Source organism: Musa acuminata, chromosome BXJ2-3 (genome assembly GCF_036884655.1).
Source record: "Musa acuminata AAA Group cultivar baxijiao chromosome BXJ2-3, Cavendish_Baxijiao_AAA, whole genome shotgun sequence".
Taxonomy (NCBI): Eukaryota; Viridiplantae; Streptophyta; class Magnoliopsida; order Zingiberales; family Musaceae; genus Musa; species Musa acuminata.
Window position 1 is genome coordinate 1,192,396 of NC_088340.1, and position 26,132 is coordinate 1,218,527.

At 41.4% G+C, this 26,132-nt stretch overlaps 4 protein-coding genes across 7 annotated transcripts; 2 read left to right on the forward strand and 2 right to left on the reverse strand.

Moving 5' to 3' along the window:
* Nucleotides 1–293: 293 nt before the first annotated feature.
* Nucleotides 294–3,804, forward strand: LOC135606769 (cold-regulated protein 28-like). 3 transcript variants are annotated; one of them, XM_065097953.1, is made up of 5 exons: nt 294–494; nt 1,962–2,162; nt 2,245–2,467; nt 3,223–3,345; nt 3,458–3,804. In XM_065097953.1, the coding sequence occupies exons 1-5, from the start codon at nt 429–431 to the stop codon at nt 3,496–3,498; spliced, it is 654 nt and encodes a 217-aa protein (XP_064954025.1). In that variant the 5' UTR covers nt 294–428; the 3' UTR covers nt 3,499–3,804. The 3 variants fall into 3 exon arrangements, with proteins under 3 accessions (XP_064954025.1, XP_064954023.1, XP_064954024.1); XM_065097951.1 differs by having other exon boundaries at nt 3,223–3,338; XM_065097952.1 differs by having other exon boundaries at nt 1,971–2,162; nt 3,223–3,338.
* Nucleotides 3,805–4,427: 623 nt separating this feature from the next.
* LOC135606770 (uncharacterized) lies at nt 4,428–14,710 on the reverse strand. 2 transcript variants are annotated; one of them, XM_065097956.1, is made up of 9 exons: nt 14,514–14,710; nt 9,414–14,441; nt 9,075–9,322; nt 8,859–9,000; nt 7,321–7,507; nt 6,906–7,226; nt 6,096–6,781; nt 5,237–5,394; nt 5,017–5,153 (listed from the first exon to the last, which is right to left on the reverse strand). In XM_065097956.1, exons 1-9 carry the CDS (start codon nt 14,688–14,690, stop codon nt 5,150–5,152), a joined length of 6,951 nt encoding a protein of 2,316 aa, XP_064954028.1. In that variant the 5' UTR covers nt 14,691–14,710; the 3' UTR covers nt 5,017–5,149. The 2 variants fall into 2 exon arrangements, with proteins under 2 accessions (XP_064954027.1, XP_064954028.1); XM_065097955.1 differs by having other exon boundaries at nt 4,428–5,394.
* A 3,511-nt stretch (nt 14,711–18,221) lies between these two features.
* On the forward strand, nt 18,222–19,355 carry LOC135606771 (fatty acid elongase 3-like). The gene has a single exon (XM_065097957.1). It carries the CDS (start codon nt 18,267–18,269, stop codon nt 19,137–19,139), a length of 873 nt encoding a protein of 290 aa, XP_064954029.1. The 5' UTR covers nt 18,222–18,266; the 3' UTR covers nt 19,140–19,355.
* A 1,676-nt stretch (nt 19,356–21,031) lies between these two features.
* On the reverse strand, nt 21,032–23,092 carry LOC103977172 (WAT1-related protein At1g21890). Its single transcript, XM_009392619.3, has 7 exons — nt 22,836–23,092; nt 22,689–22,751; nt 22,478–22,594; nt 22,146–22,383; nt 21,894–22,052; nt 21,575–21,726; nt 21,032–21,480 (listed from the first exon to the last, which is right to left on the reverse strand). Exons 1-7 carry the CDS (start codon nt 23,024–23,026, stop codon nt 21,276–21,278), a joined length of 1,125 nt encoding a protein of 374 aa, XP_009390894.2. The 5' UTR covers nt 23,027–23,092; the 3' UTR covers nt 21,032–21,275.
* Nucleotides 23,093–26,132: the final 3,040 nt, after the last annotated feature.

Sequence of the window (26,132 nt, forward strand, 5' to 3'; positions counted from 1 at the left end):
TAGACTTCGCCTACCCGTCTTGTGATTGGTGAAGCTTCCGTGGGTCCCGCAATTTTGGGGCGGGAGTACGGATTGGACTGTGGACGACGTGCCACGTCAACGCGCGCCGCACCGCAGATCTTTCGGGGGGCCTCCAAAATATCTGTCTCGGAGATGGCTACGCTACGGTGCTCGCCACGTTGCGGTCAGAGGGCGGTCCCTCCACGTGGAAAAGCGGTGCCACGAAGGAAAGGGGCCCAGAGGCCCCACCGCCCACATAAATATCTCCCCGCCCGCTTCCCATGGTTTTGTTTTATTAGCAGTCTCCTCCTCCAACGCCACCGGTGCGTCGACAGGAGGCGATCCGAAGCGGCGGACATCAAGGAACGAGGTCTGCTCCTCGCGATCGGGTCCGAGAAAAGGTTTCCTGGGAAGAGATCTGCGCCTGGATGGGCGACATTTCTTCGAATCGGCCGAGCACGGCTGAGATTTCGGCGATCGAGGGCCCGAGCAAGGTCAGTAGACGATGATTTGTGCCTCACTGTACGGTTGTGAGTAGTTCTAACTTTTAGGTGTAAATTGATCGGTTCAAAGGTTCAGGTCTTCAAGAAGGAATCTTGGTGTGTATGTATTGTTTGAATTAATCTGGGTTTACTTCCTCTTAGGTTTCCATCCATTTCCCCTAAATCTTAGGAGAGGAGCGTCGATATTGGATACAAATGGAACATTTTGATATCTTAAATCGGATTATCTTCTTCTCAAGAGAACAGGGTGGAATTGTGAATTTTGCTAAGAGCGTGGATCACCTTGGTTTTACTGTAGGTTGATCATAATACCAAAATGATTGCTGCTGTTTTAAGGAGATATTTTTTGTTGAAAAAGAAGATTATGCAAGAAAGTGAAAGAAAAGGTGTGATTCATGTAATTGAGATAGATGTCATCCTGCAACCAGTTAAAGTTTAGTTTGCATCCGGTTCTTTTGTTAACTTCTGAAACCAAAACATTAGATAAAAGGCAATTCTAAAACTCTGCAGGAGGTTGTGCGTGAGATCATGTCCATAAGGTAGAAAGATGCAGTATTTACCCAATAACCTTTAGACCAAAAATTTTTTGACCAATTCCTTCGAGTAAGAGGTCTTTTACCCCTTAAAACAGGAAACAGAAACAAAGTTCTGGGATTCTGCTCGAACTTCTGGGTGCTATCATACATGTTTTCCACCGTCTTTCACTTTTATTCTTTGTATCATCTCATCTTGTGTGACAACTGACCAGATGAGCCTGTATTCTCCATGAATTTCTGGAATTCATATATGATAACAACAACAACAAAACCGTAAAAGTCCCAAAGGGAATTCATATCCGATATCTTACTTTTTAGTTACGATTAGGCTATAGTGCTGTTGCCATGTCTTGTTGCTTGATTTGACAAGATCGGTTGTGTCGAGAGAAGGCAGTTACACAGCTCTTTCTCTTCCTCTTGAATTTACACATCTAATTCCCAAGGGGAATTTGCCAAGAAGTCTTGACTCGAGGTCGAGCAGGGATTGGGCATGGATCGGTAGGAAATGAGTTGAATGGGCATATTTATATCTATGTGTATATATATGTGTGTGTGTGTGTGTGTGTGTGTGTTATGTATAAAACTATATATGGAGATGTAAATAGGGCTGACAAGTCATTCACTATTTCAAAAGATTAGTCGGCAGACAGTGTAATTATGTAGGCCAGGGATGGATAACATGGACTAACCTTGAAATCTTGTGTTGCTGACTAGTACTTATATTACTTATGACGTTAACTTTTGCAAATATTTGATTACATTCTCACTTCATAACCTGTGTGCTCATTCCTTGGTTGTCTGTTCTTAGTTAGATTAGAAATATTGTTGTTTGCATCATCTCATGTCTTTTAGTGTTTTTAGCGTATTCACTAGTTCTTACCAAGTTCATTATGTATATTTGTATATTTCTCTTATCCTTCAGGATCCTCAGGTAGCAGATTCTGTATCGAAGGGATGGACAGATGAGAAACATACTTTGTTTCTTAACTCCATTGAAGCATCATTTGTCAATGAGTTATACAACGAGCATTATCATTCAAAGGCTTTTCAAGGTTGGTTATCAAGGACAAAAGAACATAAAGGATCAACCGGACCATCTGAAAATGATATGAAATATGGCCAGGTAGTAAGAGATTCCCACTGCCCCTTTTTTTACCCAAGTGGTATATTCCATAGTTTAACATAAATAATATGCAACTCTGCAGTTTAAGGTTTTGCGTAAGGGATGTTGGAAGAATCTCAGATTTGAAATGGATAATAATCATGCAGCAATCGAGAATGGTTCTTTCCCTTTACATACAAACCCATGGGTTCAACATTTTCGATCACCTTACAATATGAAGAAAAAGCATCTTAAGTCATCTGACAGAGATGATGATACTGAGTTCAATAGAATCTGTCATCAAGATTCTATTGACAGCAGTACAGGTATTTCTTCTGCCATGCAGCCTTTGTTCACTTGCCTTGTCTTTCCCTATTGATCCTATAGCTCATTATCTTCTCGGTTCCCGATTAATGAAAGGGAAAATTTTGAGTTTGTTATGCACTAATCATTCTACCGTCTGCCAGTATTAAGTCGACAACAATCGCCATTATACAGAGTGAATTGAAAAGATGGATTTTTTTCTCTCTAAACATGGACAAAATTTGAAAGAAAGATGTTGCATAAGGGTATGCATACATTATACAAATGGCATTGTTTTCAAAATGCTGCACATCAGAAGTCAGTGCACTTTGGAAATCTTTATAAACACATCTGCATACATTTTGATACCACTGGGTATATGTTTGATTGGTCTTTTGCTTTTGCTGTTGTAGTACGAGATGAGAGAGATCTGTCACAAAGCCAGTTCAAATCTACCTAGATTTACATTTTGCAAAAAATGTATCAGTTCCATGCTTATTTTTAGTGCTTCTTGCAGACTCACCGATTACTGTATCGTCTGTTTTCTCTTACAAAGAGATTTACATTCTTAGAGCAATAAAAGAAGTTACATTAAATGATATGATAAATGCACATTAATTCCATTTTTAGAGGTTATAAGCTTTGCGAATTGTATATATTCTCAAAATCTCTAGTTTTACAAATTCTGAACCTCATGAAAATCCACAAAGCTTATCATAGTCATCTTTATTTTACTCGAAATATGTGGTGGCCTGAAACGGGTAGCTTCGTTTTGCAGAAGTGTCGGATCAGAACTTTATTGCTGATGAACTTATAGTTGGGCAACAGTCGAGTAGAATCTGCAGGAAAAGAAGACGGGGGACTGCACCGGTTGATGAACCAATCGAGGATCAAGTAATGGGTGTGCTCTTTGTTCACAAGGCTTACAATTTTGTAGATATCTATCTGAGTTGAAACAAAGTGTGCACCTTGCTGTGAATTACAACTAATGTCTACACTTGGTGGCTTTGCAGGTTGTTCCATCCAGAAAAGCACTTGTTACCACAATCTCTGATGTGAACCATGCTTGTCCACATCCAGCAAATTTCAGATCTGATGCCACAACGTGTGAAGTGATTGCAAGCATTGTGCCCCCTGAAACTGCGCTTCATTGTGTAAAGATCAGGAGGTCGACAGTTGAACTTGAAGGATGCCAACCGAAGCTCATGGCACAGAGTAGTGGACACAAGATTTAAGGCTCGATCTTAAGCTTTTGCTTGTGATGCAAGTCAGATGCATCCTTCAAGGGCCAACATAATTTATTTGTTGTTTTAATATTTGTTTGTTTGGTATCTGCAATATGAGTGAATAATTTGTCCAATTACTTATGCTTCTTTTTTATTTAACGGCGAACCTCGAGTGAGAGGGTAGATCAAACTAACCTGAAAATTTTACATAACAAAATGATGAGCTACAAAAACTCTAAACGATCATTATGCCCATGGCATAAAAGCTGATACATCATATAACAATTTAGAAGAATACTAAATTTAACGTTCGTTAAAATATTATATTTATCATTTAATCTGATTCATATGTTAAGATCCAAGAGCGACGTTTAGAATTACATAAAAGAAATATAGATAATATAGTTGGATCGTAACATCAATTCATTCACTTATCATCTGCTGATGTGAGATCATAAGCTTTCTTAACAAGGCTTCTGAACTCATCAAAAAGTTGGCTTATCGGCGAAAAAACAAAATGATGAGAACATAGGGCCATCCATCCTCGAAAGAGCCTCGGAAGGGAAATACCATGTGAAGATGCAGTACATAGTACATAGCCCAGAGGTAAAACTCAATGAATTCCCAAGATAAAATACTTGTTGAGTCCTAAATTTGTTGGAAACACAAAAATGTTTCTTGTGTGAAGGAGTGCAAAGAAAAAATCGTCTGCAATCAGCAAAAGAATAGAGCAATCCAAGTTTCTATGCACAAGATGTAAGCAAAAATGATCAAGGAAACTATAAGATGATAAACCTAGTTTACATGAAGCAAAAGAGAAGGCATACAATAAGACAAGCCTTATGAATCATTTTTAAGTTGTCAAAAGCCCATCAATAAAAATCATGGTTCATCAAGAATAAATTACTGAACAAGCACATAGCAGTCTCTCGTGGATTTGAGGGCACCGGTGACTTCTCATGGCGAAGGAAAAGCCAAGGATCAACTTGGATGAAGAGAGCAGAAACAATGACCTCCGTTATTATGAAGGAGAGACGTCATCATCAAGTTTTAGTCTGGCCTTGGCTTGATAGTCCACTGCTTGATGGCTTAGCCACATATATTTGCTTCATTTTAGGGGGGCCGATGTTCTTGTCCATTCCAGAACCCTGCTTCCTGACCTGGAATCCAGTGGTCCTCCGAAGCCATTCACCTCCAGAGCCTGTTCTCTGAGAGATCCCCCGGTGCTGCTCATGTCCAGCTTGATTATGGTGCTGCTGGCCTGATGAAGTTGGTCGCAGACTCTTAGAGGGCAAGCCGGTTGTCTGGCCACTACCCTCACTGCTACTTGCACGAGTGCCCCTGCTATCAATTCCGGATACAATTGTTCTCGCTACCACCTGTAGATCCTTCTTCTCATTCGCACTTGCAGTACTTTCCAGAGGCACAACTGTCTGAGTAGTGGCAGTGCCGCAAGTTGGCTGCTTTGGTGGACCTAGCTCATCTGAGATCTCGGAAGCAGTAGAGTTCGGAAATGGGATGCTCCTACTAATTTCAGAATTCACTGATGGACGAGGATCGCCAAACCTGTTATTTCCGGTGGTTGCATCTCCTGAAAGATTGCGGCCTAATTGTGAAGGAATCCTACTCTCCACGTGATGCTGCTGTAGCGGCATGGATAAGGGAATCGAGTGGAGTGGTGGAGGCACATGAGACCAAGCTTGCAATGGAATATTGGCAGCCGGCTGAATAAAAATGTGAAGCCCAGTTAGTATAATAAGTATAATAAATAATGGAACATATCAAAAATCTAGATGTTTTACCATCACTAAAACAGGGGCATATATATCAATCGACCAATCAAAATAAAACAAAGAACACAGTTTTATTCTTAATTTTTGTAATCTATGATGCTGCAGATTGATATATTCAACTTGCGAAACATTTACTTCTCACAAAGGATCCATGTGGTTGAAAATTTGATTTTTTCACTCCTTTTGGTGCATCATGGAGCGCAATGGAAGGGGGAAAGGAGGAGGGCAGGGCACGCACAAAATTAATGCTGCTCACATGATATGTATTCTTTCCACAATGACTTTGAACCCACTAAACCAAAAGAACACAGTCATGACCAATCATGTTGAGTAGACTTTCCAATTTCAGCTTGAGTATACAAATTCATATCTCGATTGCTCAAAGCAACCTTGACTACTTTCTCAACAATCTCATCCAAGTCTTTGCCCTTTCTACCTTGTTTCAAACCCTTCATCCCAGGATCCTAACCTCGAAGGGTGCACCAACCAACCAAGCATTCCAATTGTTGATTTCACTTTAAAAGCTAGAGAACATTAAAAAAATGGTTGCCTCAAAGCCTCTCCCAACAAATATTAACGAAGGTTTTCAATTTATGATCTCTACTTTTGCTGGTCATTTTTAAAAATCATACCTGGAATGGATTCATGTCAAACATGGTCAAAGGAGAAGCCACCATGAGAGGTGAACCTGGGCCTAAATTCTGGATAGCTGGCGCACTGGTTGGGGTTCCCTGACCAGAAACAGCATTTAGATTGCTCAGGTCACCCTCGCTGTCATTAACCGTAGAACATACTTGATTTTGCTTCCATTCTGGTTGCTTCCCAGCAGGTATATAAGTAGTTCCCATGAAACCTACGCCTACTTGCCCAAATTGTCCAACCGGAGCAAAATGATTGTAGAAGACCATATGTGGCGGGCATTGAACACCAGGAATTCCTCCAGGGTTGATAAATGGGCCAGTAAACCCTGCCGGTGGGCGATAAAAGGAGTCAACGCCAGGGTGGTACTGTGGCCAAGACCCCAGTGCCCCAGAACCCAAAGCAGCACCTTTTTGTGGCTGTCCCTGAGAGCCAGCTGACTCATCATTGGACCCATAAGCAAAAATACGCCCATCTAGTATACCGTTCATCTCAAAGCTGGGAAAATGAGAAGGTGAGGCTCCAGGAAACTGTGAGAGCACTGATTGGGATGTCTGTGGGCTCGGTAAAGCCGGCCATACTGAGAGTGCAGTATCTACTGAAAGATCTGCTGGGAGAGCAACTGTCAAGGATTCTTCACAGGATGACTGACCAGTTACTTCATGGCTATTTGCTGCACCTGTTGCAAACTTTCACAATTAATACATTGGACAAGTATCAAGCTGCGGAAGCCAAAGCAATTAATAAAGCATGAATTTCTTAAATGTTGGAGACTTGGAGTAAGGTAGGACTCATTTTATCACCTGCGGAAGCCAAAGCAGTGCCATCTGCAGAAGAGAAGCTTTTGGTGTCTGAAGCTGTACCAATACCAGATCCAACCATTTCATCATTGGTGATGGCAGCAACTGCAACAGCAGAAGCAGCTGCTTCAGCTTCCGCCTCTGCATCTTCAAGATCTGCACATGGTTCGCCAGGGCACTGTTCTTTGACAAAGAACATAGAATAACTGTTATTAGCCAGGTTTTGACCTATTTTTAATTCTGGCCTGCATGTATTTGGTGGCCCAGTTCCCTTGGAAATAGCTCGGCTGACAGGAGGTAAAATGTTTGGTGGCATCACGGCTCCTGAACTCGGAAAAAAAATTGTTCAACTAAACCGGGGAGTTACAGTGTCCAGTGACACTAGGCAAAACCAGCATTTAAAGCAAAATACACTTACCGAACTGAATTTTCTCATCAGCAAGCAAGGAATTAACAGGGCTTGCACATGAAGAGAAAGGTTTTTCCGGAGTCACAACAGATGATACGAGTTTGTGGGGCTCAAGAATAATGCTAGAAGCTAACTGTGAACCAAATTGTGTTGGCTTCATAGCTTCATCAAGCTGAGTTTGAGTCAGGGCAATCACCTGACAAAGTCGATAATAATATTGTCAGAATGTACATGTATCACAGACTTGACAAAATGTCGTGCATGTAAAACGCACTCTACATCTATTAGGAAATGGAAGTCCAATACCTAAAGGTAAGCCTCATGTCCAACAAGACAAGAAAATTTTGTTTCATTCCTACGAAAATCCCAAAAGAAAACCTACCAATATGATTATCTATACTACAAATTTCCTCAGCATAATATTATCCAAACTAGTAACAGGCTAAAATTCAGCCCTTTACACCAACCCTGGTTACAGGTGGGCTTTGGAACATCAAGACCAGCAAACTCTGGTAACATATCAACTCCCAACACATCAACATCAAGATAGAGAACCTGACTGAGAAGATGATTGTGTATGAACTTATTTTGTAACAATTATTTTATGAGACTATTAGAGAGAATTAATAATGCAATATAGACTGTTGTAGACATTTGTTGCACCTATTCAACTTTGACCTCCAAAGAGCTGTTGTGCAGAAATAACGAGTTTGTTGAGCGAGAAGGTGCTCTAAACAGACCTGACGATGTTAAATGTCCAAAACATGGTATACGTTGTTCTATGCCCATGAAATTTTCACTTCGATCTTTGGGAATAGAAGTGTTATTTATTAGTAACGGATACACTAATGCTGGGATAAGATGCAATACAGTTTCTGAATGATATGAGTTCTAGCTTGAAAACAAGAAAAAAAAGCCAAAGAAAAAGGCAGAAGAGAGAAATGATATGGAGATGAAAGAGATCATTGGAAAATGAGAGGAAACAGAAGGGTAAATAGAGCCAGTAGCCACAATACTTTTTTTTCCCAACAGTTCCGACTGATCAAATATCAATAATGTAAGGCTAGATATTCCAGCATTGGCCTAAACAATAATGGGTAAGTGTGGTGGAAAGACTAGACAAAAACAAACAAAAAACAATAAGAACAACAAGCTCTCAAATATTCTAAATCCATTCATGAATAATTATAACCTAACTAAGAGCCTAGACTGTCCAATTTAGAAATCTGTTCATAAAAATTACTAATCTGGCAGCCGAAATTGCTTAATAGGATTTATACCATAGTACAATACCATATGGCTACAAGCAGCAACAAATTCAAACAAAACTACATCCATATAGCATCCAAGTTCAAGACTAACCAAAAACTACGACACCAATGAAAAGATAAAATGTTGGCAAGTTTGTGCTTTTACAATAACTAGAATATTGAATGTACTATATAAGAGGCATTTATTAAAGAAAAAGAGAAAGTGATGCCAAAGCCAACTACAAAAGCAGGACAACAAAAGAATCAACCACAATAGTTCTCCTCTCGTAAGCTTACCTGATGACTCGTGTGTGTACTGTCCCAGGAACTCAATGGCAATACAGCATATTCGGGACACGTGTTTTTGTTTTCTAGTAGACCTGGAACGAGTATTGACTCGCTATCAGATACGGCAGGTCCAATGATTGCCTGACCTGACCTGTAAATTCAATGTAATCAAGAACCTACTTGTGCAAAAATCAAAACATAAGCCATCCAGGGAAAAGAGCTTACTTTGAGTCATTCAATCTTCTTTCAAAATCAGCATTTACCGACGGGGTGCCAATTGGAGGTAGAGTTTGAGATGTCAAATTAGCAGTGGTAACAAATGATGGCTTTAGTCTAGTAGATTCCCTTCCCTCTGCGACAAGAGAATTAGCACAAACAATAGTAGTTGTGTCGCTAACTGAAGATGTCACTGCTTTATTAGGGTTGGAGCTAGCAGCATTACTTTGTGGAACAGCAAATTGCTTGCCAGGTCCCTGTTGACAATATGAAGAACAAAAAGAAACATCACTTTAGAACATTTTCAACAGAGAGACAAACTTATGATCTGAGAAAGATTCGAACTACCTTTGGCACCCTGGATTTTGACTTATTTTCTTTTGCCCTCTGTTCTCGGCGGTCATTCAGCATCTGTCTCTTGGACCTTACCTCGATAAAGTCATCCTCATTACTAGGAACTTCAATTCCTGTCTGTTTGAAAACACGAATAACTCCACTCAACAGAGGAGCATCAACATCGCCCTCAAGACTATCACTTGCCTTGATATTGCCTTTGCCAGCATGAGACTTGTCAAAGATGCTTTCACTCTTTAAAGTAGTTTCATTTCTAATGACTTTCTCTGTCCTATCAGAGCTCACAACTAAAGAGATAGAAGCACCTGAACTTAGGTTGTCAGGATCATTAGCAATCTTGACTGACCTATCCAAAGGTGCATCTTTCTTATCTAGGTTCCTTATAGAAATCCCAGTGACCATTGAATCCTCATTTGGCCTCTCATCCTGCCCAAAACTATTTAATGACTCTGTACCTTGTGTTTGCTTCCTCGCAATATTCTCTCTGACTCCAAATTCTGTTCTTCGAATATTTCTCCTGGCTCTTCTCTGAAAGCCACTTGATTCTGCCTGCAATGTATCTTCACCTGGAAATGATGACCTTGTACCAGCATTTTTTACACTATAAGTGTATCTCTTCCTCCTCCCACCAGAGAAATTGCCTGGATTCCTTAAGGGAGGTTTTCCTCCTGGAAAGAACCTGGAGGATTGTAGTTCAGTATGCTGCTGTTGATGTTGAGATTCTTTCCACTTACCAGTGAGCCTATAGCCCTTCTTCATGGTGGCATCATCTTCACCATGGCTTTCAGCTTGGGAAATTGAATTGTTTGCACCTTTCTTTTCAACCAAAGATGATATTTCTGTCCGACTCTGAGAAGCTATAGAAACATTCTTTCCAGAATCTAACAATGCTCTATGCTGTGAAGATTCGAAGGGGTTTTTCACAAGATCAGTTTGTTTATGTGAAGAACCAGAAGGCTTTTCATCTCGTGATTTGTCTGAATAGTAATTTTGGGTTGTTTGGTCACACAAAGAACCAGCAGGATTCTGATTAAAGGAATAGGGAGATGAAGCAGAAGGCTGAATGAAGGCTGTGCTAGTAGGAGCTAGTGGCAATATACTGTGAGAGATGGTTGGGGTATAGCGCAGCTGGCCAAACTGGAATAAAGGAGGCTGCGAAGGGTGCACCTGTGGTAGAGAAGGGTTTATATGTGTATGCATATGTATCGGCATCTGAATAGAACCAATCTGAATGGCTGGGACGGGAGAAGGTATCAAAGAAGGACCAGAAAACAGACCAAACTGGAGACTAACAGGTGCTTCACCCTGACTGACGACAATAGAAGGAAAAGATAAGTTGGGTGAATCCGAGGCTGTAGATGTCATTGGACAGCTTGTGGCAGAAGTCACTGAATGTTGAGCTGGCAGTCTTGAGCTCTGAGATGCTTCAGCACCATTTACAGAATAGCTAGATTCTGAGATTAGATCAAGAGACAAATCTTTCAATGACTTTTCAGGTTCACTTTGTAAAGAACTATCCATAACATCTTCTTGAACAATAATTTCACAATTACTGATGGATTCTTCCAAATTACCAGCCGAACCTGCATGTATCCTGAATTCCTTTTCGCTGTTGCTAGAAGTTATCTCAAACTTGTCTATACTAGGAAGTTTAACCTCAACACCTTCATTAAATCCAAGAATTACTTGTTCCATCTCCCCAGTTGTAGTCTGCACATCAGAATGTAAATCTTCTATCTCCTGGACTGAATCAAAATTCTCATCAACACCATCATGTGCTTCAGCTATGTCTTGGTATTCATCACCTTCTTGCTCCTGTATCTCTTCATTGTTCTCAACAGGCCATTCATCATCAACTCCAGGAGAGATTGACCTTGAAGCCATCATTCTATCGACAGCACCACCCTCCAATGGCAATACAATATGCTCACTGTCAGATACGATAGTCCGCTCACCATCAGCAGAAGCTGGCAGCGGGGGAGAATCCCTGGAAATGTCCATCTCATGATGCAAAAGCGCAGGCGAGCTAGGTGGGCTCGAAACAGAAGGGGACAATTGGGAGTCATATCTTGGGCTCATCTTCTCTGCCTCTTGCTCGAAATGGCTAGCATTCTTTTCGAGAAAAGCTGTTGTTCCACCTTGCTGATGGGTTTCATGAAACACATTGTCATAACCTCTGTGTAAAGTCTTTTGCTCATATCTACTTGGATGATTATAATGCACATCATCATCTATGAAACATGATGAACTTGCTCCTTCTGCTGGATCTCTGAAAGAGCTTCTCTGAACTGATGTCACAGATGGAGGTGGAGGCACACGAGGCTGCCTCAAGAACTGACGATACCTCGTAAATGAGGAAAAGCCATCAACCACGGAGTTATCCGATGATATTTCAGTATATGGAGCCTGAGGACTTCCCTGTGAATTACCAGGTACCATTCCAACATCTCGAAACTTAACACTATCAATAAACTCTGAATTGATGTCATTATTTCTCTTGAAATAATCAACCTCTTTGTTAGAGTTCCACCTTTGTTTCCTTGGTTCATGGTATTCATCTGGCCTCTGTGATGTTTCAATCATTGTTGCTCCTTTTGATGATGGCCTACTAGACCTTGTCTCAATACCACCATGAAACTCTTTCTTGGAGAAGCCTCCTCTATGACCAAATGCATCTTGCCTTGGATTATGATAGAGATTGTCATCAGCTTGTGAAGGAAGAATTGTGCTGCCATAAGCATGTTTTTCTCTTTCAGCAAATGAAGGAAAGGTATCCCTTGGAAATTGAGACTTAGGACCCACTTCCAGAATCCTATCCACAGACAAAGAATCAAATAGGGCAGAGCTAGTGATTTGTTCTACCATCCTCTCACCATCCTCCCAGCCTCCAACTTCTGTGTCTTGTGGTACATCTCTTTCCTTTACTACTCCAGGGACTCGTTCCTCAGAAGCAGTAACAGAAGAGTGAACCCTATCATCTTTTCCATTATCTTCAACCTGCCGTCTCGCAATTCTGGCTTCCAACTCCAAAAGTTTTTTCCGTGCAGCCTCTTTCCTTCTTTCTTCCTCCATCTGGTACCTCCTCTTTTCCTCTTCCCTTGCAATCCGTTGCTCTTCAGCTCGCCTCGCAGCGTCCAACCACTCCTGCTCTGCTTTCCAAGCAGCATTTCTTGCCTCTTCTTCAAGCATTCGCCTCCGTTCCTCCTCCTCTCTGGCCACCCTATCCCTCTCCTCCTCTTCCTTACGTGCAAGCTCCAATGCTCTGGCTTGCTCTTCCACGATGCGTTGGCGCTCCTGCTCCTGCGTCCTCAGAATTCCTTCAAGCTCTGCTTCAAATGACTCCCTGATGGGGTCAGGGAAATCAATCTGTTTTTCGAGATCCTTCTTTTTCTTATATGCTTTAGCATTCATGTCCCTGATGCCCCCTAAAAAGGGATCCTTGCTGTCAAATTCAGTGTCTTCAAGATATGGCTTTCCAGCACTTGGTGCTGACCGCTTTTCTCTACCAAAGTTCAGCGTTGGATCATTCAAGGAAGTGCCTCTAGTTCCAGTAGAGAATTGGCCCTTCAAGACTGTGGCATTCTGAAAGGAGCCTCCTTTGGACCGGTTATTGGAATGGCCATGACCATGAGTCCCACTAAATGCTTCTGCTACAACTTTACCAATTCGAGTGTGCTCAGAAGAAACCAAATCCATCTTGGCGTTTCGATAATCCTGGCTCCTCTTAGCAAAACCATCACTACCATTTTCTCCAAAAGATGACTGAATATTAACACCCTCCGTACTCATTTCCCTGTTTCCACTTATGGGCCTAGCATAATGCCTATCCCTGTCGACTCCCGGTGAACTGGTGTTCAATCTATCCCTTGAATTCATTGGAAACCTCCACAAGCCAAAATCCTGACTTTCATTGCTTGCAGCCCTTACATCCTTCCCAGAAGGATACCCTTTGAAGGGCTCCCTGGACCAAGCACTGCCACCTTCGGTATCATGCAGCCCTCGGCCATCATAAGCATCATGAACCTGAACCAACTCGGACCTCAAGAACCCCCGATCCCTCTCTCGTTCAGGGATGCTAAGCCCTATGTCGCGCTCATCATCAGTCCAATCTGACGTGTGCTGAAGCCGTACGAGCGGCAGCAGACCCGGCAAGTCCCTATCCTGTCGCTGTGACTGTTCTGAAGCACAGAGTGGTCGGATCAGCCCCCCATCACCATCTGACATGCTGTTGGCAATAAGACGAGAGGATTTGATCTGCGGCCTCATCTGAAGAGGCGAATGTAACTCGGACACCTCCCGCCTTTCCGACTGCTCTTCCACTCCTAGCTTTTGCTTCTGCTTCTGGCTTGATGTGTCTTTCTGTTTCGCAGGTGAGGTGAAGGTGGCCCGAAGAGATGGGAAGTCCTCGCCCCTCAAGATCACAGCTTTCTCGGAAAACCCCTGACCTGGTGTGGCATTGAGCGGCTGGCCACCAGGGCGAGCACCAGGAGAAATGTAGGAACTACCGGCAAGCTCGTCATTAATGATCGCCGATCGTCCCAACTGCGACTGGCCTCTGCTGCCGGCATCCTTCTCTGGAACCGGGAGGGCAGGTTTGCTCCAACCCAGGGCGGAAGTGCCCGCCCGCGATCCAAGACCAGGGCTGCCATGGGTGGTGGCAGACCCCGAGGAAGCCGGGTCGAAGCGCTCATGTTCCTTCCTCAGCGACGGCAGGTTCAAGGGGGGCGGAACGGCAAGCTTCTGGGCGGTCTTTGCTGCGGAGGTGGCCGAGCTCCGGGACCTCGAGAGGACTACCATCCCTCCCCCGCCTCCGCCTCCGCCGCCGGAGCCGGGGCGAGAGCGGCCATGGACGGAAGAGGAGGAGGAAGAGGAGGGCTGGCCATAGGATCTATTGAGATTAACCGACACGAATTTGCTCTGATGGGCCATCCCAAGAGGACTCTCCGTCCCCCGCCGCCGCCTCCGCCGCCGCCGATCGCCGGGGCAGCACGTCGAAACCCTAACCCTCGATTCCCCCTCGATCTATTAACGCCGACGATGAGGGTTAGGGTTTCGGCAATAGAAGTGACGATACGAGGAAGCGAGTGAGATTACCTCTCTCCGTAGCGCGCTTTGGCGAGGTGATGGAGAAGGTGGCGCGGCGAGGCGGACGACAAATGGATCAAGAGCGAGAGAGAGGGAGGAAAGGGAGGGAGGGGGAGGGGGGGAGGGGGGGAGGGGAGGAGGAGGGGCGGCTCGTTCGTTGTTGGGGTTCGGTTGGGGAGCACGCATAAAAAGAGAGAGCGTTGAGGAGGAGACCGAAAGCACGCAATTAGCACTCTCTAATTAGACCCTCTCATTTGGTTAAGCCTTAATCCTCCTTCAAAACCCGATCTTAATTACAATATTAAAGGGAAATCATTGATCGAATACAGAATTAAGGATGTTATCGGGTTAAATTTTGATCTAATCCTGTTATCTTAACTTATCGGATTCCTGTTATTTTTATTCGTTAAGCGCATATATATATGATTTTAAAAAAACCTCTAATTTTAAGATTTTCTTATAAAATATCTTAATTTTAAAAAATTCTTATAGAGAACTCGTAAGGTATGAAAAGATTATTTTATCTCTATGAGTCACTAGTCACCTCTACGTATAGCTTTTCTTTTCCGTAGGTGATGAGCAATTATTTCGAGACGGAGGTGTGATTAGACGCCTATAGATTGGTTAAAGAATAATGATTGATAGAAATAAAATGATCATTAAAAAATTCTATAGGAATTTAAAAATTAGAACAAGAATTTCTCAAAATTTTATTTTTTTTAAAAAAAATACACATATATATATATATATAATATAAAAGAAAATTAGTTGCTTCTTAATCTTTTATGTTATTCTTAATATATTCACATGTAAATTAAAAAAAATAAATATCTAATTATGATAATAATTAATATTCATATTGATTAACTTGACTCGATACAGGACCACATGGGGCAAGGAATCATACATGAATAAAGAAGGGGCTTGAATGCTCGCTCGATTGTTAAGGGGTCTCGAATGCTTGTTTGTGGTTGACTTACATGAAGATTAAGGTCGATTGAATTTCTTGACATGATCTATTCGATATTTAAATTAATAATCGATGATGAAATAATTTTAATAATTAATAATTAATTTTGGTTAACGTGTCGAATGTGGTTTTTATAGTAAGTTAATCAATAGAAATATTTTAGAGTACAAACAAAATTTTTCCTGCTTATCATTTTCAAAGTAAAAAAAAAAAAAAAAGATTAATATCATGTCTATCTCACAATAAAACTGAATATGATTTGGCATTAAAGACCCATTGAATTAGGTTTAAATATGTCAAATAAGTTCAATATCAGAAGAAAAACATGTCATTATCATATATAGGATAAAATGATGAGAAAAGTTTTAGAATTTGAAGCTTGGAAATAAAGTTGTTGTGGCTAAGAGCCAAAATCCAAGAATTCACTTTAGCTAGTTGGGTGAAATGTCCACTGTTGTTGGTTACAAGTTTAGTCATAACCTTCAATTATATTGAAAGTTCAACTTCTGTCATTCGATAACATGATTGTACATGTATTTGTATGAATATTGTCATGATAGTGATCAATTTGAAAAGTTGGTCAACTAAAGGTTCCCCACTAATTTATTACAAGTCAAATAAATATCCAACCCTCATGGTTGCATATATCCTTTTGCATATAATTCAGATTATTATTTGAATTGGTTTTACTATTTTCTTTTTGAATCATATTTAACATTGTTAAGTATAGTTAATCCAAATTCAAGACATGAAGATATACTCTGTATTTATAGTGGTAGAATTGATGAAAGTTTGGTGCATTGGATTTCTTTTATTCTTTCAAGATCTATCATTGCTCCATGCAATGCAAAGCATGTCTTGAATCTTAATTTTCCTCTTTCATACATTCTCAATTTGAGAAGTCACACATCCAAACATGTGGCCCTTCCCACTCCATTGCTTTCTTGCAATATCTTTTTGTCATCTAAGTTTCTCCATGATTGGAAGGCCAAACATATCATAGTCAAGCTTTGGTAACAGCCCTTTATTTACTTCAAGACAACAACAACAACAACAACAAAAATCTTCCAATAAGAGGGTCATAGCTATTCTTCTTCTTCTTCTTCTTCTTCTTCTTCTTCTTCTTCTTCTTCTTCTTGAGGTGAATGTTAATAAGACAAGACTAAAGGCAAATTTGGATGATGTCAAGATGGAGACAATTGCATTTCTATTTGTCAGCAAAGTTGAGGTAGATTTAACTTTTTTTTATCTTTTTTTTTTTTCTCTCTTTTGTAAGGAGATGTACAAAAAGTGATGACAAAATTGCCTTTTAATCAAGTTTAGGTTGGATTCAATTCTTTTTGCATGTGCATTGGATAAAAGAGATTGATTGCATGAGGCCCTACACACACCCTTTGATTGTGCTTTCACTCTTTTCACATCAATGTCTATCAAGATTTATTTTCAAACTATCTCTAATCTTCTTAGCATTCAACAACAAAAGTTTATAAGACTCATTAGACTCAAACAAATATTAAAACCCTATATATAAATAAATATATATATATATAATATTTATAAAAAAAAATACATAAATTGATTATTATTATTATTGATGATAGTAAAATTAACAATTTTGTATTTGCTTATCCCCTCGTTTATTATTCATATTTTGGTATAATTGATTAATTATAAAAAGTTAGATTAATTCGTAATCTTAAAGAGCCTCGAAAGATCAATCATTTTAAGTCCATCAAGTAAGAGTAAGACTCGTGTCGAGTGATAATTTGTAAGCAATGTATCGTAGCTATAAATGCTAACCCCCATAATAATGGAGTTCGTATGAGATATTGTTTGTTGTTCTTTAATGTTCTATATTTTAAATTATTTGTGTTGTAAAATATGAAAGACTTTCGAGGAAAAAAAAAGATAATATTTAATTTTTTAAAAAGATATTTATTTATAGTCTCCATATTTTTCAAGCATGAATGTGAATTATTTTGTTTTTATTTTTTAAAATTTCTTAATTCTTTTGGATTAGTAAAATATTTTATAATATTATGGGCTAATTATATATTACTCGTGTAGTTAGAATTCTTTAACATCTTAGTTCCTAAATAAAAAAAATATATTAAAATCTCTATAATATGAAAGTAAAATATTTAATCTTATTTATCTTAATGCTGTTGACTTTATCGATGACAGCACATGTATGAATGACACTGCACCGCTCTACCTCACCTATCTCCTCTTCCACCTCTCTTCTTATCTCGATAATGCAGATATCTCGTCTTCCTCTTCTTCCTCGTTCAATATCGACGTAAATACTTTATCACTTTACTTTTTTATCCTTTTTGTTGTTGATATTTAGATCAATATCGACAAAGCTAATCACTGTGTCATTGTCATCGTCATCGATCACTCCCATCACAACAACTATGATGTCACCATCAATCATCCACATTAAATTTATTTTTTTTCTATCATTTTTATGTCATTGTTATTATGTATTGTGTTCCGTCAGAAAAGTCGACAATATTAAAGTAAACGATGTTAAATGTTTTATACTTTCGTAACTATAAAAAATTTAATATAATTTTTTAAGTATAAGATCAAGATGCTAATTAGATTTATCTACGGAGCTAATATATAATTAGCTCTAATATTATTATTATTAGGTTGAATCGATTGGATCCTGACCCCGAATCCGATAATTAATTTTGGGTTATCGGAGTCGAGCACGAGTAAGTAAGAACATCCAAATCCCTCTCCACCAATAAACCAGGAGGCGGAGCAGCAGAGAAGAGGAGACCATGGAAGTGGGGAGAATGGCGACTTGGGTGGAGGGGCAACTGCGCCGGCTGCTGGTGGAGCACCCGGTCATCGAATCCTTCGAGTGGAGGCCAAACGAGACGTTTGGCGCCTCCGTCCCCTTCGTCGCCACCGCCGTCGCCACCTACGTCACCCTCGTTTTCCTCTTCGGCCGCAGCATAATCCCTCTCCCCCACCCCTCACCAGCCCTCCTACGCCTCCTCTCCTCCGCCCATAACCTCCTCCTTCTCATCCTCTCCGCCGCCATGGCCGCCGGCTGCGCCCTCTCGGCCACCGCCCGCCTCCCCTCCCCCCGCTGGCTCTTCTGCTTCCCCCCCTCCGCCATCCCCCGGGCCGGCCCCCTCTTCTTCTGGGCCCACGTCTTCTACCTCTCCAAGCTCTACGAGCTCGGCGACACCCTCCTCATCCTCCTCGCCGTCCCCCGTCGCCGCCTAACCTTCCTCCACGTATACCACCACGCCGTCGTCGTCGTCATGTGCTACGTCTGGCTCGCCACCGCGCAGTCCCTCATGCCGATCGCCCTCGTCACGAACGCCGCCGTCCACGTCGTCATGTACGCCTACTACTTCTCCAGTAGCGCCGGCCGGCGGTGGCCCCCGCGCTGGAAGAGGGCCGTCACGGATCTCCAGATCGCCCAGTTCGTCTTCAGTTTCCTCGTCTCCGGGATCTTCCTCTGGTACCACTTCACAGGCGGCGGGTGCGAAGGGATGCGCGGCTGGCTCTTCAACGCTGTCTTCAACGCGTCGCTCCTCGCCCTCTTCATCGACTTCCACCTCAAGGCGTATAAGGAGGCCAAGAAGAAACCCAAGACGAAGGCCGCCGCTGCCGCCTCGCCGAAGGCGGCGGAGTCATGACGCTCCCCCGCAGCGGTGATGGTTGGATTCCTCAGCCATTCTCGACCGGGCGGTGACGGGACCCGAGGAAGGGGCGTGGAACTTTGTAAGCCGTATTTATTCTTCTCTCCTTATTTTTAAGCTTATCTTTGAAACTTGGAAATGAGCAACACGAGTTGGGATCCGATTCAATTCAGAAGATTGAAGAACCTTGAAACCCTTTTTTACTTTGCTCAATTTGTTTGTGCATTTTATTCTCGCATTGTTCAAGAAATTGGGTGTTTCTTCTTCAGCACTACAACTTGTATGCCTTAAAGAGACCCAAATTCTTAAGAGCTCTACTAATTCGAGTGCCAAAGAATGTAGGAGTATATGTTTGAGTTACTTCACCCTCTTTTGGTTTTAAATTTGGCTAATGTACTTTGAGGGATTTTTATATGCAACTAAACAAAAGTTACCATGGTTTATATGTAGCAAGTAGAAGAACAAGATTTTGCTGCACTAAATTGGTATTTGCTATCAAATTGGAGCTACATTAGATAAAAAAGATTCAAACATAGGCTACTTTTTTGGTGTCTGCTAATGCTTTTAGCAAGACTAGTGAAGTCTCAGTTCTGAAAATTATATCTCTTGAATAGGGAATTTCATAAGACAAGGGTATGACTAATTAAGCTATCAATTTGCAAAAACAATTTTTTGCTGAGCTTTGACTATTTGCAAATGCTTGTCCTACCTGCAAGTATTCTGGTACTCTTCTTGGTAATTTGGATTTCAAAATTTGACCATACAAAGTTCTACACTGATTGGCTTGATTTTGCATCTAAAAGGTGAAAAATAAGCTCCAGAGCAGATTTATCGTGTTGCTTTTATCATTTGGATCTTCAAATTGACAGATCAAAGCAAATTGATCCCTAAATGCATCTGTTGGCTTCTGACCAGAGCACATCACCTTAAACAGTCATGTTGTAAGTCTATCTCTCTTATTAATTCCCTTTTACATGAATGTGATCAGAAAAGATTCCGCGGTGCATGAAACAGTCACTAGTATCATATATTATCCTTATTAGCTAATCAATATGGAAATAAAATTATCAGCATCTTTTCACACAAAGCTTTGAATCTTTAAATAAGCAGATCCTGTTAGAATGTCGCCAACCTTTGTTGTATGTGCAAGTACTTCGACATGTACACCGCTGTTCCGGTGTCCAGGTGCTTGCTATCTGATACATCTCATAGTAGTAATCAGACATATTAGCTTCCTTGGATGCATCTCATTGGATGGCTTACTCTGGCATAACTCTGGATGAGTTCAATTTTCATAGTGCTTGTGTTTAGCTTTGTGTGACCAGTGATGTTGCTTATTTTGTGTGCTATATCTTTTTTTTGGCAATTAGATCATTGAATAGTATGATTCACTACTGACAGTACAAAAAATATATTGAGCTGACAGATGACCCATTTTTGGTAGTTATGCTTTTAAATCTGAGTTTAGAACACAAAATTTGAAAACTTGCATGTGTTATTGTAATTAATCTTCGTTAGCTACTGTAAATTAATTATTTGGTTGAAACTTAATTTATATTGTTAGTCTTTAGAAACTGATTGTGATGTTAAAAATATTGGAGTTATTTTTGATATTTTATATCTTTGTATTATTTCTTTTAATTTAATAAATTTATGTTAACTTAGAAGTGAGTAATCTAATTTTTTTTTCTATTAATAATAAATACTTTTACCGAGAAGATTACAATTTCACCAGGTTCTCATTTCCTCAGATCTCTCTAATAAATGCTATTGGCTCTTAATAGTTCTTTGACCCAACAAGCTCACCATGGCTTGCTCTGTACTATCAAAGCATGCATGTGTAGTTTATGATAATTTTCATTAGTGCTCCAGCTTTAGGGTATAGTCAATGAGTGAAGCAAGTTTCTATCAAGGAAAAAGGTACTAAAGCAGCTAATCTGAGGAGGGTCATTATGACGACCTCTACAGATCCTTCCAACATCGGCACCGTGTGCATCATCGAGAACTACAGGAGATGAGAGATGAAGAATTTATGATGCAGAACATCACTTATACGTTGGTGACTGGTTCATAGAGGCGATACATAAAGTTGGTCTTGCTGCTAATGGCCATGGCATGGCCGAGATTAAGCCCTCAAGGTTTCTTCGCAGGTGGGATGTCGACGATGGCGACGAAGTCGACGGAGTTGGCGGCCATGGCGTCGTCGACGGACTTGGGTAGCTCGAGTGCGCCATGCTTTTTTCCACCGGAGGTGTCCGTGGACTGGCTTAAATGGTCGGCGCTCTTCCCCCATATAAGAGAGTAAAGGCCGATGACTATGACAACCGCGCCGATCACCCTGTCAATGGTTTCCGAGAGAACTCAGGTGAGTTGCGCTGTGTCTGTGTGTGTGTGTAGAGGAGAAGGTAATGCGATGGTTAGAGAAGCGGTACCTCCCGAGAGCGATCTCCTCTGCAAGAATGGTGGAGCCCATGAAGGCCACTATGATCATGCAGAGAGGGCTGAAGGCGGTCACGAAGACGGGCCCTCTCTCCTTCATTACCACGGCCTGTAGATAATATGCCATCCCCGTGCACATGATGCCCTGTGCAAAAGAGATGATTTGTCATCATCTCTCTCACTCTCTCTCTCACTCTATATATATGTACACGCGATCATTTCATAAAAAGCTTAATCTTTTGGGAGTATTGATCATCTGATTCAGAGTATCCATCGGTGGCTGTCCTATATCAGTGAGAAGTGTAATCTTACCGAGTAGATGGCGGTGAAGAGTCTCATGTCGAACCCTATCGACCAAGGCTTGACGCCGCGTTCCATGAAGAGAGCCACTGCGCCACCTTGTCCAGCGCCCAAGACGCATATCAAGGTGCTCAAGGATAGCTCTGCAGGGTACGCCTTCAAGGTATGCGACTGCACCCCCAATTCCCCAAAAGTGAATCAACAGTTCTTTCACATGGCCAACACAGTCCGAGAGAGAGAGAGAGAGAAGGTAGAAGAGATTACTTGGAGTATGAAGAAAGCAGACCAGCAGAAGCAGCTGAAGAGTAGCATGAAGGTGCCGGCGAGCCAGTGGGCATCGCTCTGGGCGGCAGCATCAGCAGGGTGGTGGCGCCCTCTGTTCCACACGAACTCCATGATCGGACCTTTGTACAGTATCATGATCAGCGCACCCATCACCGTCACCGCGGTCCCAAAGATCTTCGCCTGACTACGCCGCTTCTTGATATCTATTATCTCCATTCTGATCACGAAACGGCATGCGATTGATGTGAGATGCCGTACGTGCAGTAGCAGATCAGATACATAGGTAGCTGGTGGAGAGATCGAGCTTTCACCTCAGAATAATGGCGTTCACGAATGTGACCGCAGGCAGGATGTTGTAGAGAGCAGAGGAGAAGCTTGCCGATGTGTTCTTGGTGCCCATGTAGTAGAAGTTTTGGTCCAGCACTGGCCTGAATGAAATCGATGTGATGCTTGTGTCAAATAATAGCCAGATTTGATGCACAATGCAGTAACTCAAACAGTGTATGGTTTGTGGATCGATACTCCAGCAGTGCGAGAGCCATGATCTTGAGGAAGATGGGGAGTGTCATCTTGGGCCTGCCTTTCCTGCAGTGATACGATCAACCTCTCTCGCATAAGATGAAGCACAACACACGCTATATGCGTGGAGCGTGGAAGAGGGAGACGAACCTTTCGAACCACAGCGCGAATGGACCGATGACAGCGGCGGCGATGGCGTTGCGGTAGACGACAAGCACGTAATGGCTCATGCCCTGCTTGAGCGAGACCACCGAGACCACGTACATGCCTGCGTAGCCAAACTGCAAGAACACCATGGCCAAGTACGGTCTCACACTCCTCCAAACCTCACCGACACCCATGCTGCTTGCTATCTTCTACTCCACACGCTTCTCCTCGCTCCGACCTCACAATGCATGCAGAGCTCGAAACCCTAATGCAGGCTTATATAGGGGAAGGAGAAGCCACGGCCCTCACGTAAGGCCACCGCACTCCATTATGCTCGTTCATAAACGACACCAAACTAAAGGGCAGTGCGGTCTTCATGGTCTATAATTCGGAAAGGGACTTAAGAGGGAAAACTACAAGCGAGAGGGTGCAGTTCCGTCTTCGGGGTCTATGATTCGCAAAGGGACTTTAGGAAGAAAGCTCCACAAGAGAGGGTTGATTAAAGTGCTCCACTGCTTTTGGTGCTTCGCATCGCATGTATTGCGCGATGACGCCTCAAAGGCGCGGCCAGTGGAAGCAAGAGTTAGTGCAGTCTGATGAGGGCTGGCCTCCTACTACATATGATGAGGACAAGTTGTGCGCAGTGTAGGGCGAGCTCGACTCAGGACTCCAAAGTCTGGAGCTTATCCGAGGCTAGGGTAATTCCAGGGGGTGAAGCTTCTGGTAAGGTTGGCGAAAGCAAGGGTTGCCAACACCATGAGTTGGGAACAGAAGACACTGCTAAAGTGCATGCACAATAATGTTGGGGAGGTGGAATCCTCTCTCTCTCTCTCTCTCTCTCTCTCTCTCTCTCTCTCTCTCTCTCTCTCTGTTTTGGAGTTCTACTTTCTATTATTATCAGATCAATAATAGACCAGTTGCCCACTCTGGTTTCTTAATTGACATGCAGCGACAGCTGCTTGTAAAAACCACCTTATCCATGCAGGCTTTACGTGATTTGTTTGGAGACCAATTCTGCTTGTGAAGACAAGGAAAACTTTGTTTGGAGACCAGTTCTGATTTGGATTTGGTCTCACCAAATCTTCAAACTTCTGCACCTCAAGCTGTATCTGCTCCGAGAAAACAAACAAGAAGATAGAACCATATGCATCCAAGAAATATGTACCTTCTAATTTGTGGAAGAGCCATCTGAGACATGGGTACCTATCCAGTTATATACTGTTGGTGTGAGATTTGGTGTTCGACCTCATGCATCAAGGTTGATCCAACTTTCTCCGATTTTTCGAATCTTATCAAGTGTAACTAGTTCGAATTCTAATAAAACTAAGATCCTTCTGTCGTTCAAGTTAGTATCACATGAAAATAGAAAGATCAGAAAAATCTGAAGTCCACATTATATTTGGAGAAATCATTATCTAGTCTCTGAGAATATTGATCCTATCACACAGCATTTACCAGTGATTGTTCTAACCATCAATATATTTAGCTTGGGGTTTTCTTGGGGATCCTATGGTGAAGTCCTCAGGTCCCTCATGCCACTGCCTTCTTTGCTTTTGGGCAGAGGTCATCATCAATCACCAGATAATTAAAGCTAAAAAAGATGGCCGGTCAGTGTAAGATAAAAGAAGGCATCTTTGATCATGCAATCTATTAATAGATCATCTATTTGATTGGAGGCTTGTCATCTCCAACTTTGTCTAGAATAGCTCTTCGTTACTACTCAAACTAGCTTAAGCATCATCTATTCGATTGGAGGAAAAAGAAGAGAGACATGAAAATATAAGCATGAATGTTTGCATTCTGAATTGATGGATCACAAGAATTAAGACAAAAGAATGTTCTTCATCAATAATCCTTTCAAGAACCAATAAATTAAGTCACACTAATTCTTTAAATTTCAACTACATCTAATCATCTTATCGGAGTATTACAAATCTCCCGAGCTATAGGTAATTATAAAGATATGTAACATTATATTATTTTTCATACTCGACAACATATCATATCAATATTTTGATGATCCCAAATGATATAGAACAGATGGGACACAGGAATATAATAAAGCTTGTATATTATTTGAGGTCGTTTTGGCATGATGTGAATGATGTCCTACCGAGTGAAACGATGGCACATAATTGAATGAGATTATCAAATAATAAGATGATCACTTGAGTTAAAGTGGGAAATAGCAATTTCTTCACAATCTCAATTGCATCCATACATTCTTTTCTTGCACCTATCTATGCTCTTGAAGCACAAATTGAGGATGTGAAGCAAAGACTAAACTAACACTCTCATCAACACACTAACATCCCAACATGTTGAATTGATGTTAAATGAATGAGCTAAGGAGAATTCATTTTGCACATTGTGTTTATACTCTCTAATATAATTTTGCAACTTTTTTATGAATTTTTATTTATTTATTTGAGTAAAAACATGACATGCAACTTGATATGGGTACTTCAATAATCTTTTCAATCAATTAATTTTTGTTCTAATTTTTCTATACAATTTTCCTTATCAATTAACATGTATATATATATATATATATATATATATATATATAATGCAACCAGGGGAACATGCTCAACTCGGTGACTCGGTCCGTTACTGAAGCCAACTCGGAATCCTTCCCCGGGCCACGCCGAGTCGGGATTCACCGAGTCGCAACGCAACTCACCACTATACAAAGCGTTTCTTCACGATCGTGTACTCTCAGCCCCCTTTGAAACCCTCTACCGCTCCTCTTTCCTTTCTTAGATCAGGTCTTTTCTGCCGCTTCTTGGGTGGAGTCGCTCGACAACCGGAGCCCTAATCTTGGTGAAAGGACTGCAGAATCCTTCATGGTCATATGATATTTTCGTTTCTGTCTTATGAGTAGAGGATTGCTGATTAAGATTCCTCTGTTACTAAATTTTTCGTATAGTTTGTTGTTTGCTCGTATAGTTGTAATAGTCTCGGAGATGTTAGCAACTTTGTCTCTTTACTAGACTTCGATCATGATAAAGCTGTTGTTAGGAAGGTGCCCAAAATATCTGTAAGCTTTGATATCCCCTCTTCCAAATGTCTCCAATCATGATGTGTGAATGAAACCTAAATGCTTAATACAAGTCCAAATGAGTAACGAGCACCACACAAATGCATGATTCAAATTCATATATACATTTCTTTTTTTTTTGCAAAGGGGATAAGTGGCGAAGGGGATTTGAGCCCCGAACCTTCCGATAAATGGTTAGAGTCTTTACCCGCTAGGTTAGCTAACACCTTCCTGCAACAGTAGAAATATATCGGATGAGA

Bases quoted from the DNA above. Each gene is read 5' to 3' on its own strand.
- LOC135606769 (XM_065097951.1), top strand. From the start codon at position 429: ATGGGCGACATTTCTTCGAATCGGCCGAGCACGGCTGAGATTTCGGCG. The intron at 2,163-2,244 runs GTAGTAAGAGAT...GCAACTCTGCAG, and splicing joins ATGATATGAAATATGGCCAG to TTTAAGGTTTTGCGTAAGGG. The intron at 2,468-3,222 runs GTATTTCTTCTG...TTCGTTTTGCAG, and splicing joins TTCTATTGACAGCAGTACAG to AAGTGTCGGATCAGAACTTT.
- LOC135606770 (XM_065097955.1), bottom strand. From the start codon at position 14,690: ATGCGTGCTCCCCAACCGAACCCCAACAACGAACGAGCCGCCCCTCCT. The intron at 9,001-9,074 runs GTAAGCTCTTTT...TTGAATTTACAG, and splicing joins AGAAGATTGAATGACTCAAA to GTCAGGTCAGGCAATCATTG. The intron at 7,508-8,858 runs GTAAGCTTACGA...CGACTTTGTCAG, and splicing joins GTACACACACGAGTCATCAG to GTGATTGCCCTGACTCAAAC.
- LOC135606771 (XM_065097957.1), top strand. From the start codon at position 18,267: ATGGAAGTGGGGAGAATGGCGACTTGGGTGGAGGGGCAACTGCGCCGG.
- LOC103977172 (XM_009392619.3), bottom strand. From the start codon at position 23,026: ATGGGTGTCGGTGAGGTTTGGAGGAGTGTGAGACCGTACTTGGCCATG. The intron at 22,384-22,477 runs GTGAAAGCTCGA...TTTCGTGATCAG, and splicing joins GTGAACGCCATTATTCTGAG to AATGGAGATAATAGATATCA. The intron at 21,481-21,574 runs GTACCGCTTCTC...AACCATTGACAG, and splicing joins GAGGAGATCGCTCTCGGGAG to GGTGATCGGCGCGGTTGTCA.